The sequence below is a fragment of the Canariomyces notabilis genome (genome assembly GCF_033297395.1).
Source record: "Canariomyces notabilis strain CBS 508.74 unplaced genomic scaffold N656scaffold_32, whole genome shotgun sequence".
Lineage (NCBI taxonomy): Eukaryota > Fungi > Ascomycota > Sordariomycetes > Sordariales > Chaetomiaceae > Canariomyces > Canariomyces notabilis.
The window spans coordinates 284,424-297,006 of NW_027041854.1; the positions used below are offsets into that span (position 1 = coordinate 284,424).

At 55.6% G+C, this 12,583-nt stretch overlaps 3 protein-coding genes across 3 annotated transcripts; 1 reads left to right on the forward strand and 2 right to left on the reverse strand.

The window, feature by feature from the left end:
- The first annotated feature begins 26 nt into the window (after positions 1-26).
- On the forward strand, positions 27-3,705 carry N656DRAFT_430859 (NAD(P)-binding protein). Its single transcript, XM_064809627.1, has 5 exons — positions 27-653; positions 724-1,947; positions 1,997-2,419; positions 2,540-2,691; positions 2,751-3,705. Exons 1-5 carry the CDS (start codon positions 495-497, stop codon positions 3,475-3,477), a joined length of 2,685 nt encoding a protein of 894 aa, XP_064666049.1. The 5' UTR covers positions 27-494; the 3' UTR covers positions 3,478-3,705.
- A 423-nt stretch (positions 3,706-4,128) lies between these two features.
- N656DRAFT_761567 (uncharacterized protein) lies at positions 4,129-6,897 on the reverse strand. The gene is made up of 2 exons (XM_064813243.1): positions 6,437-6,897; positions 4,129-6,374 (listed from the first exon to the last, which is right to left on the reverse strand). The coding sequence occupies exons 1-2, from the start codon at positions 6,678-6,680 to the stop codon at positions 4,279-4,281; spliced, it is 2,340 nt and encodes a 779-aa protein (XP_064666050.1). The 5' UTR covers positions 6,681-6,897; the 3' UTR covers positions 4,129-4,278.
- A 2,784-nt stretch (positions 6,898-9,681) lies between these two features.
- N656DRAFT_792560 (uncharacterized protein) lies at positions 9,682-10,995 on the reverse strand (the record flags this gene model as incomplete). Its single annotated transcript, XM_064817092.1, has 1 exon — positions 9,682-10,995. The coding sequence occupies one exon, from the start codon at positions 10,993-10,995 to the stop codon at positions 9,682-9,684; it is 1,314 nt and encodes a 437-aa protein (XP_064666051.1).
- Between the last annotated feature and the right edge of the window lie 1,588 nt (positions 10,996-12,583).

The window sequence follows — 12,583 nt, forward strand, 5'->3', positions numbered from 1 at the left end:
TAAGGTGCCGGGCCCGGCAAAGCATGCTACTGGCACTTCATAGTAAGTTAAAGTAAGTATCTTAGGCCTAAAGTCAGGCACATATATAAGCGATACTGGATCGTTAGGAAAAGTTCACCCGCGCTGGGAGCAGGGCTGAGCTCGGACCACCTCATGCTTGCATGTGAAGAGAGCGTGCGCAGCAGTGGTTCAAATCCTTGCTTCGGGAACCCCCGCTTCGGCAAACTGGCTGTGGAGCAGGATGGATGGAGTGTGGCCATTGACTAAAACAGCCGTGTTGCCTCGGCTTAGCAACCGGCAGCTCTGGCCCGTCTCCGTTTACCGACGTCAAAGGACACTGTTATTAGAAGGGCACAGCAACACTTCCCGGTTCATTGCTGCTAAGGTAGCTTCTACCTGACCTGAATCTCAAGATTGCAACTTCCTTTCTTTTTTGCACACCCTTTTTCCTCCTCCACATCCCTCCATCACCCATCACATATACACATCTCATCATGACGGACCAATTGAGATACGACGGCCAGGTCGTTGTCATCACAGGCGCCGGCGGAGGTCTCGGCAAGGCTTATGCCACTTTCTTTGCGTCGCGTGGCGCGAGCGTCGTGGTCAACGACCTCGGCGGGTCTTTTAAGGGCGAGGGCACAAACACCAAGGTGCGTCGGCACATCTTGACCTCTCTCGTCGTCTAGGCAATGCCATACATTCGGCTGACACGTGCTGCAGGCCGCAGATGTGGTAGTGAATGAGATTAAGGCCGCTGGCGGCAAGGCCGTCGCCAACTATGATAGCGTTGAGAACGGCGACAAGATCATTGAGACGGCCATCAAGGCGTTCGGGCGCATCGACATTCTCATCAACAATGCCGGTATCCTGCGCGATGTCAGCTTCAAGAACATGAAGGACCAGGACTGGGACCTGATCTTCAAGGTGCACGTCAAGGGCAGCTACAAGTGTACCCGCGCCGCTTGGCCCTACTTCCGCAAGCAGAAGTACGGCCGCGTCATCAACACGGCATCGGCCGCCGGTCTGTTCGGCAACTTTGGGCAAGCCAACTACTCCGCCGCCAAGCTTGCCATGGTCGGTTTTACCGAGACGCTCGCCAAGGAGGGTGCCAAGTACAACATCATCTGCAACGTCATTGCGCCCGTCGCCGCTAGCCGCATGACTGAAACCGTCATGCCGCCTGATGTCCTGGCCCTCATGAAGCCCGAATGGGTCGTGCCCTTGGTGGCCGTCCTGGTGCACAAGAACAACACGAGCGAATCAGGCTCCATCTTTGAGGCCGGCGGTGGCCACGTCGCCAAGCTGCGGTGGGAGCGGTCCAGCGGTCTGCTTCTCAAGTGCGACGACAGCTATACCCCGAGCGCCATCCTCAAGAGGTGGAATGAAGTGACCGACTTCTCGAACCCGCAGTACCCCAGCGGGCCCAACGACTTCCTCGCGCTCCTGGAAAAGTCACAGACGCTGGGCCCCAGCGAGCAGGGCGAGAAGATTGACTTCAAGGGCCGGGTTGCCCTCGTCACTGGCGGCGGTGCGGGCATCGGCCGTGCCTACTGCTTGGCTTTTGCCAAAGCCGGCGCCTCGGTGGTTGTCAACGATCTTGCTAACCCGGACGACGTCGTCAACGAGATCAAGAAGATGGGCGGTAAGGCCGTGGGCGCCAAACTGTCGGCCGAGGACGGCGACGCTGTTGTCAAGGTCGCGATCGACACCTTTGGCCGCATCGATATTGTCATCAACAATGCTGGTATCCTGAGGGACAAGGCCTTCAACAACATGGATGACAGCCTCTGGGACCCTGTCATGAACGTCCACGCCCGCGGTACATATAAGGTTACCAAGGCCGCTTGGCCCTACTTCCTCAAGCAGAAGTACGGCCGCGTCGTCAACACCACCTCGACAAGCGGCATCTATGGAAACTTTGGCCAGGCAAACTACTCTGCGGCGGTAAGTAACCACAGATGAAGATGCTGGACTTTGGGCTGATTTGAACTAGAAATGCGCTATCCTGGGATTCTCCCGCGCCCTTGCTCTTGAGGGTGCCAAGTACAACATCTACGTCAACACTATTGCCCCTAATGCGGGCACAGCGATGACGAGGACTATCCTACCTGAAGAACTCGTCCAGGCTTTCAAACCTGACTACATTGCTCCCCTGGTCCTCGCCCTCTGCAGCGACAAGGTTCCCAACCCAACCGGCGGCCTGTACGAGGTTGGCAGCGGCTGGGTTGGTCAGACGAGGTGGCAGCGGACGGGCGGCCACGGCTTCCCTGTCGATGTGCCGCTTACCCCCGAGGCGGTGGTCAAACACTGGAACGACATCGTTACCTTTGACGGCCGTGCTGATCATCCTGAGAAGACGCAGGACAGTCTGCAGAAAATTATGGCAAATCTGGAGAATCGGAGCGGTGAGGGCAAGGTATGATGCCTATTTCCTACGTCCTGCCGCTCGTAAGGCGGTTTGTCCCATTTATGTACCATGTAGTATATAACATCCTAGTCTAGAATGTATGCCCTATTAACTCTTTTGTCTCTGTAGAGTGGGAAAGCCGCTAGCAATCAGTACCTAGACGCCATTCAGAAGGCCCTCAAGGCCGAGGGCAAAGGCACCGAGTTCAAATACACGGAACGCGACGTAATTCTGTATAACCTCGGCATTGGCGCTAAGCGGACCGACCTGCGCTACGTCTTGTAAGCAAGCCCTATCTTTTCAGAGGCGCAACGTCTCGTGTGCTAACAGGACGGATTAGCGAGGGTAACGACGAGTTCCAAGTCATCCCAACCTTTGGCGTTATCCCGCCCTTTGACGCCGAGATGCCTTACAGTCCAGACGACCTCGTGCCCAACTTCTCTCCCATGATGCTCCTCCACGGGGAGCAGTACCTCGAAATCAAAAAGTACCCCATCCCCACGTCCGGCCGGCTCATCTCTAAGGGTAGGCTGCTCGAGGTGGTCGACAAGGGCAACGCCGCCATCGTCAAGAGCGGCATCACCACGGTCAACGCCGAGACGGGCGAGGAGCTCTTTTACAACGAGATGACCGTCTTCCTCCGCGGCTGCGGCGGCTTTGGCGGGCAAAAGAAGGCCGCCGACCGCGGGGCCGCCACGGCCCAGCACAAGCCCCCAGCCCGCGCGCCCGACGTCGTCGTCGAGGAGAAGACAACCGAGGAGCAGGCCGCCGTGTACCGCCTCAGCGGCGACTACAACCCGCTCCACATCGACCCGGGCTTCGCAAAGGTCGGCGGCTTCAAGGAACCCATCCTGCACGGCCTGTGCTTCTTTGGCATTGCCGGCAAGGCCGTGTACGAGAAGTTTGGCCGGTTCAAGAACATCAAGGTCCGGTTTGCGGGCACCGTCTTACCGGGGCAGACGCTCGTCACTGAGATGTGGAAGGAGGGGGGCAAGGTGATTTTCCAGACCAAGGTCAAGGAGACGGGCAAGTTGGCGATTGGCGGGGCGGCGGCTGAATTGGCTTGAGTTGGGGGTTATGGAATGTTTGTTTCTTTATGTACTTCCTTTTTTTGCTTTTGGGGCAAGGTATAATTAGTGTTAACATGCTTGCACGGCACCGGTAGCCCGGTTGTGGAATGTAGGAATTTACGATTGTTTGGGGTGTCTGCATATTCCAGTTACTATCCGTTGGACCTCCATGGATCGAATGGGTCATTTGCTATGATCTGATCACGGCTTGCAACAGGTTTGTTCACCGCCAACGTGGTCAGAGTAATATTAGCTCCGTATTTTAACCCCAGTTCCGAGTATCTAAACGTCGTCCGCCCGTCATTTCTTTCGGATGGGGTATCATCAAATCACCGCTAAGCCCTGGCACCGTCCCGAGTTGCCATCCCAAACCCCTTTGTCCTCTCCAGACAATGAGGAAACAAACATTACCGTTACAAGGATCCCGTCCGTTGATATATATACTGCAAAGGTATGAGAAGTAACGCCAACGCCGTCAACCAACCCCGCTTGCCCTTTCTTGCAAGGGCTATGGAACGGTCAATGACCAAGGCCCAAAATGACTGTTCTAAACTCCAGCCGACCAAGCCACCCAATCAACCGGCCAATTCGTATCGAACGCCAGGGAGCCCTCCGAGTGAGGGCCGTGTTAACGTGGAACACCGAATCAAAGAAAAAAAAAAAAAAAAATCGACCACCTAGCCTAGACCTGGTTCCCGTTCCGTTTTTGAGCTGTCCCTCTAGCTCGAACGGTCCCGTATTCGTAGATAGAAATCCTCGGTATCCGGCATCCGCTTCTTTGAGTCATTGTTGCGAGCTTCACACCCCCTCCGTAGCTTCCATAGACTCCGCGCTCCCCGTAGATGATGCAATCCTAACCCCTTTCTGGGCATAGGTATTGTTTTCAAGCTGCTGCTGTTTGCCGTCACGATCGTGACCATCAACGGTGTCAACAAAGCCGATTTCTGTCCGCGGAGTCTTGGGCTCCCGCTCTGATTCGTCCTCGGCCGAAGAGCCAGGTTCGAGCGTTTGTGGGGCAGACGGGACGGGGGGCCACAAGGTCCCTTCCAAATTTTCTCGTACCGCCACTGCGGTGCAGACAGATGACGAGTTCTTTTGGTGCCGTGGACTGGCAGGCCTTTCTGTGAGCGAATTCAACTCGTCTTTGGCCGGTCCTATTTCTCCGTGACCGCCAGTTTTGGTAGGGGTGAGTGCCTCATCAATCGAGATCGGGGTCGAGGGTGTCTGAAAGTCGTCGATGTGAGACTCAATAGAAAGGAACGAGTTCCTGGCGGGGCTCCGCAGGGATGAAACGTCGCCGTAGTCGCTCTTGCTTCCCCGTGACGTTCGTGCGGGACTTCTCGGCGGCAGCGGTGGTGGGATTCGCTTCGGGATGGTCACGATGGCTCCCTTGGCTTGTATAACTTGCGTCAGTTGAGACGAGTTAGACGACCGAATCGATGTTCGCGTCGGCTGGGCTGAGGCAGTCGCAACCTCGCAGATGATGACCTCTTCATCATCATCCTCGTCCTCTTCCTCCTCTTCATCGTCGGCGTCGGCGTCGGCGTCGGCGTCGGGGTCACCAACAGCATCTTCATCCCGCTCATCTGTAAACTTGGGGATGGTATTGTTATCTGAAGCACTGGTTCTGGGGAGTTCCTCGGTGAATTTGGGCTTCTCCTCGCGTTTTGCTGCCGGGGCTATCCGGCTCCTTTCACCCTCCATAACCTCTACAGCCTGCACTTGTTCGGGGGTCACAGGCATTTCAATCGTTCGCCGCTGCAGTCGCTCAATGATGCTCGAGTCGACCTGGGTATAGTCAACCTCCTCAGGCTCCATTACCGTGGGAAGTTTCTCGACACAATCCTTCCCGTCGTCGCTGTTGGCGCGGCTGAAGCTCGTTGCAGTGCTCGCCACGTCCGTTTGCGTATAGGCATCCGTCATGGCGGTGGCCTGGGTCTTCGCCGACATGCAGCTGCCGCGATTGCTCCGCGATACACATGTGTCTACGCTTTGGCGGTTGAATCGGGCATATGCTGGACTTGTCGGACTGGGGTGATATTCGAACTGTGTGCTTGTCGGCCGTAGCTTAGTACCCGCCTCGCGGATCTCAATGCCCGCCATTTCCAAGCCAATCACGCCAAAGGGGTCAGGGTCATCAGCGTCCGGCATACCAAAAGCCGACTTGGTGGGGGAGGCGGGGGTGAGCACCGGGGTCTCGATCATGGCATCGCCGGGCGCTGGCTGCTGTGCTAGCCATTTCATCAGCGCCTTGTCGTAGTCGGACCGGCCCTCAGCCGCCTTGATAACCTCAAACAGCGGACGCATTTCGGGGATGGTCTTTGGGATGTTGCCGGCAAGGATATCCAGGACGCTCACGCTGCATCCGTAAAACCTCTCGTTCTCGTTGCCGCGCTCCGCGACAAGGGACCCGTCCAGCTGTACCGCCTGATGCTTGCCCCTAGCCTTCACGTACGTTAGGACGGTCTCGTTGATTTCTTTCCACTTGATCTCGGGTTCCCGTGAGCCCATCGCAACAAGCGGCCCAACGTCAAGGCTGACCTCGACGCCTAGTGTTAACCTGGGACGTGTGAAAAGCTCGAGAGTTTGAACACTGTTGATGACGAGGACGCAGTCGTAGATATCAACCCCTATCACAAAGCCCAATTCAGCAGTGTGGAGTATTATGGCAGACGGCGGCGACCAAGTTCCATCTGCCTTACGAGCCGTGATAAGACCAGCACCCCCGGACCCTGACATCCAGAGACCGGACCGCATGCACGAAAAGACCGCGAGGCCGACGGCATTTTGTATTATCCGTGAAGGTATTTGCTTAGTGATATAATTCGGTGTCGATGCTGCTCCTTCTGTGTGTGGCCCGGAATCTCCTGACTCTTCTGAGAGGAAGCCATCGACTGGTGGACGGCTTTGTTAGCCTGAGGGTCGGGTCAAATGGCGCAAGGCGAAGATTACGTACAGCAAAAGGACTTGAGTATCCTGGCAGCCTTGTCGCACTCCTTGTCAAGCGTGGTCGGCCAATATGTCTCTCGGCCGTAGCGGGTGGCTGTTGCGCTAGTCGGGGCAGAGGAGCTCCGGCCTACGGGCACGACAATCTTCTCGGCCCATCCAAAGACCTTGTCCAGAGCACCGGGTGTTCGGGACGCCGCGGCGGTTTGTCTCGACCGGTCCCACGAGGGGAGCAGAGCCGAGACGCGCTGCATGCTCGCTGACGTCGAGGATGGCCGAGTGGTCGGGCACCGATCCCGATTTGACCGCGGTGTCCGCCGTGTCTGTTTGAGTCTGTGTTCTGTGTTGTGCAGAAGGATCAGGTAGGGAAGGGAACCTGACGAACCGAACGAGCGGCCGTGGGAGTTTTCAATCGGAAACCCCCCCAAAAGCAAGTCCGAGCCACCCGTTCCAGTGGGTGTCAGAAGTTAGGGGTGCCCAGTGACGTGGGCCATGCGCAAGCCGAAAAGAAAGCCCAAGGCAGGGCCACATGCAGTGGAGTTGGCGCCCGCCCGACAGGGTCTAGCTGCAAGTTTGCAAGGCAATGACGACTCCCTACCACAGTAAAGCGCAGTGAGACCCTAGTCACCCCACTGTTCAACCTTCGCCTTGAAGTTGAGGGTGTGGAAATGGTCGGCAACTGCAGGAAGCTCGCGCCTGTGCCTGACTGCAAATTGATCGAATATTATCAACGTAGCAGTCAACAGCGTATTTAAATGGGAACGCAAAGTGCTGCGACAAGCGATCTCGGCGAGCAGTTCATTCAGCCCGGTCCTTCTACCGTCGTTTGTGCCGATCATCAAGCCACAGGTTTTCATGGGTGAAGGTCCTTCTCATCAACCTGCCGTCGGGTGCTATTGCCGTTGGAGAACTTATTGGACCTCGATGCGGCCATACGGCGAGGGCTGCAGAATGAGGCGACATCCAACAAACAAAGAAAGACACGATGTGTGCCTCGTTGAAGTGACCTACATACGGATACATACCCGCGGAATGCGCAGGCATGGCAACAATTGAATATGTACAACTGGAATCGCTCCGGCAATTTCGCTTTCATAAGATACGCGGGCTTTGCCCCATTCAGTGCCTTGTATTGTACCACACAATACCTTACATATCGATACTGACCTTGGGCAGGATCTCTGGTCACGATCTTGCCTCCTCCTTTCTTTCCATTTCTCCCATTCAGTTAGATGGCAACCACAACATCGATTGCCGTTGAGACCGTTAGGCTGTCCCGCTCCTCCTACATGGACATGCACTACACTACACCACAACACTCCGTCCGTACGATACAGTACAATATATGCGGCCTGTGATATAGCTCCCTTCCTCTGCCTCTCCGCAGGAAGCCGGCGGGATCACAGTTCTCGGCATCGGCACAGCAGCGCATCGAGATCCACTCGCTTGTCCCGGCTCCTGGCTCATGCATTGGCTGCCCTCTGGGTCTGGACCTAACCATCTTGGTTTTCAAACGCCCAAAAGTTTTCACGTCCGGGCTTGGGCAAGTCTGCATAAGAGCGATGTCGTCATGTGCTTTGTCTTTTCTTTTGCGGTCTGTCAGCCGACACACAACCGCTGATAATCCAAATAGTCAGCTCAAGTCTTCCCTGCTAGGTTTCTGGAGGATTGTGATTCAGATCTGGGAGAGGGTGCTTGTCAGCCAATAGCCAAACCTAATAATTGGATTGTGACCAGACACTCGGTGTCTATCCCAATGCTCTGAACATTGCTTTTCCTGCCTTGGATATCGTCTTTGCCAGATGTATGCAAGCTCCCGGCAGGTTGGAAAGATGTGCAATTTCGAGTCGATCCTTCCGAAGTATCAAGTACTCCTACGCTGCCAGGGGAAAGAGTGTGCCTGCGATGGCGCGCTCTTCCGCCTTGAAACTGGGCTTAAGTTCATGGCAAGTACTACTGAGGAGATAAGTCAACCGGGAAGCAGTCCTAAAGTAGCATACCTAACCGGAAACCACCATGGACCTCAGTCACGGACTCACGGTACTTGGGTCGGCCAAGAGCAATGTTAGTGCAGCCAACAGTTTATATGCAGAACGATCCTCTCTACTACCCCTCTTAACAAGGCAGTCTCCCATCAGAGGTTCCCACGACTGAAGGGACAGCTGAGTCCTGACTTTGGGTGACCCTGACTTCTGAGAAGGCTGTGTAGCTCCCGTCCTTACACTCAGGAAGTCAGTCAGCCGTCCTTACTTGCCTCTCTCGATGCAGCTTTGCTTATTGCACGTAAGTCGGCTGTGTCGTACAACTCACACCACCATCAACTGCTCAATCACTGCGCAGTAACCCAGCTTCCCGCTGTTGTCGCTTGTTCCGGCGGCAATGCGGTGGGTGTCATCGTCTGCAGTGTGACTCTCACCTCACAACTTATCTCACGGTGTTTTTGCAGTTTGCAAAACCCGGAACAACAGCCGTAATATATACACAAAATTTCGTCCCATAATCCCGTGTTTCGATCGCCAGGGCTCCAGGCATTCCAGCACAAGAGGCTCAGCCATTGCAACCTAGTCCCCCTATCAATAGCCGGAGCCCAAAGCTGTCCATGTTGCACCACCTGTCTGTGCTGCCGCAGCAAGACGTGAACAGCTCCCACTGCAGTTGGCTGAGCTGTATTCCGCGAGGCACAGACGGACAACCGCTGTCAAGCTGCGCCGCCTTCTGCCCGCAGCCTTGCCCCTGATGGTATACCATTTCCAGCTTGCAGTACCTCGCACAACGCGATGCTGGCCAGCTCCGGATGCTGTCGCTGCAGACTGGTGCTTGCTAAGTGTTGCTGCCCGCTCTTCTGCTAAGCGCATCTGACCGGTGGGCATGTCTTCACCCAACATTGGCGGCCGGTCGACAACGTCAAGGTATGACACCTGTAGCACTACGTAAAAACATTGCGAAAGGTGAGTCTGAACTGGTAGTGCAGACAACCTAAGCATAATCGAATAAAGGACCAAGATGGGAGACAGACCGATAATATTTAGTTCGAGTATGTTCTGCTAGGTATAGTGAAAATGTCAGACCGACAATTGCTTGCATTCTGTCTAATATGTCGCCGCCGTAAACCCAAACCATCCCGTTTTAACCCAGAACATGCCCCCGCCAGGTCTAATGCTTTGCGGAAAAAGAGTCGTTCAAGTCGTGGTATTTACTTCGTCGTGAAATTAAATCCGTCGTGAATAGTCCCGAAGATAAAAGGATGTCCAATCATTAAGCATCCCCTGGGACAAGCTCGGGGTACTTGCCCCCATTGACCAGAAACCTCTCCAGCCCAAGGCAATCGACAGTCTTGACGCATGGAGACCCCGGCACGGACCGCCGCCGCGACGCTGCCGCCGCGATGGGTGCCCAATTATCGTCAGCAACGGGCCGGAAATGATAAACCTCTCTTGAGGCGGCCATGTAATCGCCCGCTTCGGCATCCCCTTCCATGTGAAACCGGCTGAGTTTGGGCAGCTTGCCGTGCAACGAGGTGAACAGTGAGCGGAACGAGCCCTTGTGAAGGTGCACTCCCCCGATGCTCATCTCGTAGGGTTTGGCGAGCCCGCGCCCGCCGAGCCGCAGCCGCTCAAGCGTCTTGCCGTGCCCCACCAGAAACGACCGCAGATCCTCTTCGGCGCAGCTGATTCCCTCGAGCTTCAGGTCGGTAAGCTTTTCGTATGTGAAGTCGCCGCAAAAGAGCTCCTTGAACGAGAGCTGAAACTTTTCGAGCGGTGCGTGGTACGTGTGAAAGGCGAGCGACAGGTGGGTTAGGTTGACGCTGAATTGAAGCACGTGGCCGAGGCCGTTGATGGAGCGGAACCTAGCCGACGGGAAGAGATTTCGGGGAGGGTCCAGCACCAAGTTCAGGCGCGAGAGGCTCGCGAAAGACCGCGCACAGTCGAACCAGTGCCGCCTGTCGTCGGCCAGCCGGAAGATCTCGAGCGGCAACTGGTCAATTGACAACGATGACAGTCGGACGTGTCGGATGGCCGACACGATGGCGTTCATATTCTTGCACACCTGGTCCCGGTCCCGCTTCCGGCAGTTGCGGACTTCAAAGACCTCCTTGAGGATCTCGATATCGTAGGGACATTTTGTAAGCGTGATTTCCAGGTCCTTCAGGTTGGGCAGCCGTTTGAACGACTCCTCGACCAGAGCAGATCGGGAGTGGAATGGCGGCAGCCTGCGGGTTTTCTCCTCCAATTCGTAGTACCTGAGCCAGGCATCCTGGAGAAGTGAGCTGCGCTCCTCGGGCTCCTGGAGCCAGTGCTGGAAGAAGGTGGTATGGCGAGCATTATATTCGTCAACCTTTGAGAAGTTGAAGGTGATGGAGCGGATGCTGCCTCTCAGACGGTCGTGGCCGGCGATGGAGCGCAGCCGTTTGATGTCATCTCTCCACTCGACCGCGTTGAAGTGCGGTTGGAGAAGGTATTCATAACCCACGTCAGCAAACCTGCCCGACGCGAGGCGGAGAGCTCTGATGCTGGGGGGATCGCAGTTGTCAAAGACGAGTCGGACTAGTTCGATGGGGAGGAAGTCCATGCTGGGGCAAGGCGAACCATCCAAAGGGCCCAGAGACAACCAGCTCTGCCCATCGGTTCCGATGAATAGGATACACAAGGCAAAGGGAGGGGGAATGTTATGTACGGGAAATGGGTGAGGAAGAGGCGGACTTATAGGCCGCCAGGCGGAATGCCGGCTGACAAAGGCAGGGACCTCCTACTACGTAGTACCTTACGCAGCAGACCATTCGAGACCAGCCGGTGCTGTAGCGCATGTTAACGTTAGTGAACATTAACAGGGGGAACTGCTAACGTGAACTTGACTTACTCCCTGCGCTACCAGGCCGTGGACCAGCAGGTCGGGCACGCACATCGAAAGGCAAGAGTCACCGAAAAAAAGTGTGGGGGCAAGAAGTCGGTGTGCACAAAGACAGGCCGGGGCAGACCACAACACGCGCAACAGAGGGATTCGTCAGGCCAAGAGATTCCGAGAAAAACAGGGGAGTTCGTGCATTAGCGGCCTGTCGAATCGGTCGTCGTTCGAAAACACCTGCAAGCCACGACAGATCCACCACATGGGAGGTTCGTCTTGGGTCCCAACACCGCTCCCAAAAGAGCGGAATGGCGGAGGGGCGGTGAGCCCAGCCCTGCGTGACGGAAAGGAGGTGTGACAGAGCCTAATTTGGTGTACATATATCCGTACCCTTGCTCGTATACTAGACGAGTATAACCCCCGGTAACCGATACACCAGCCAAAACGTTGCACATACCTCGCAGAAGGTTATAGTGTAGAATTGCCAATCAACAAGTTACCATGGCTTAACCTTCTGTCTTGCAGGTAGAACAAGAGAGACAGATATGAACGAGCGAAAGAAACGGATGTCTGGATATGGATTCAGTGCCAGACGCCGAGTAGGCAAGACCTCAATACGAAGGGAAGGACGGGCGCAACTCGGTGCCACGGCTCCCGTGATGAACGGGTGATGAAGCCCGCTTTCGGCGTCTAGTTCGCTCCTGCCACCTGGCAGTTGCATGTTGGGAGGGGAGCCCTAACGTTAATGGCACGCTGTACCTGGCGACACGTGAAGCGGCGTCGATGTGCGGTGACCGGTTGCGGATCCGAACTATTCTGAATGGAGGGCTGACTGCTTCGAGAGATCTTCGAGAAAAAGCGGCCTGCTACTTCGAGGGGAGGTATCCGTACCGGCGTTTTGGCTGCTTACGTACTGTACCTTCACTGCAAAGCCGGCACTATTCCGGTGCGAAAGCCTTCCAAGCTTGTGTAACCATGTTCTCGCTCCTGAGCAGACCCGTATGATGAAGTACAGATTGAGCTCATAATAAGTCTGGGGCAGAACTCGAACTGCCAGAGAAAAGGCGTCCGCTCGTGATTCGAGCAGGCTGGTTGTCTCGAGCATGCAAAAGGCGGGATGGAGGTTGCCAAGTCTCCAAAAGGCGGGCATTTTGGGTGCAGCTTGCGACAAGTGACAGTTCCACATTCCGCAGCTCGGGTGGATCCCCGCACCAACTGAGATCTTGTGTACGGAGGTATATACGGATACATTATGTGAATACAGACAACCTGGAATTTGATGTTAGCTCTTTTCACTTCCCGGTCGCTTCTTGAA

What these genes read in the sequence shown, in the direction of transcription:
- N656DRAFT_430859 (XM_064809627.1), top strand. Translation starts at nt 495, where the DNA reads ATGACGGACCAATTGAGATACGACGGCCAGGTCGTTGTCATCACAGGC. An exon ending in ATCGGAGCGGTGAGGGCAAG is followed by an intron (nt 2,420 to 2,539) that starts GTATGATGCCTA and finishes TTGTCTCTGTAG; the next exon opens with AGTGGGAAAGCCGCTAGCAA. An exon ending in ACCGACCTGCGCTACGTCTT is followed by an intron (nt 2,692 to 2,750) that starts GTAAGCAAGCCC and finishes AGGACGGATTAG; the next exon opens with CGAGGGTAACGACGAGTTCC.
- N656DRAFT_761567 (XM_064813243.1), bottom strand. Translation starts at nt 6,680, where the DNA reads ATGCAGCGCGTCTCGGCTCTGCTCCCCTCGTGGGACCGGTCGAGACAA. An exon ending in GATACTCAAGTCCTTTTGCT is followed by an intron (nt 6,375 to 6,436) that starts GTACGTAATCTT and finishes GCCGTCCACCAG; the next exon opens with TCGATGGCTTCCTCTCAGAA.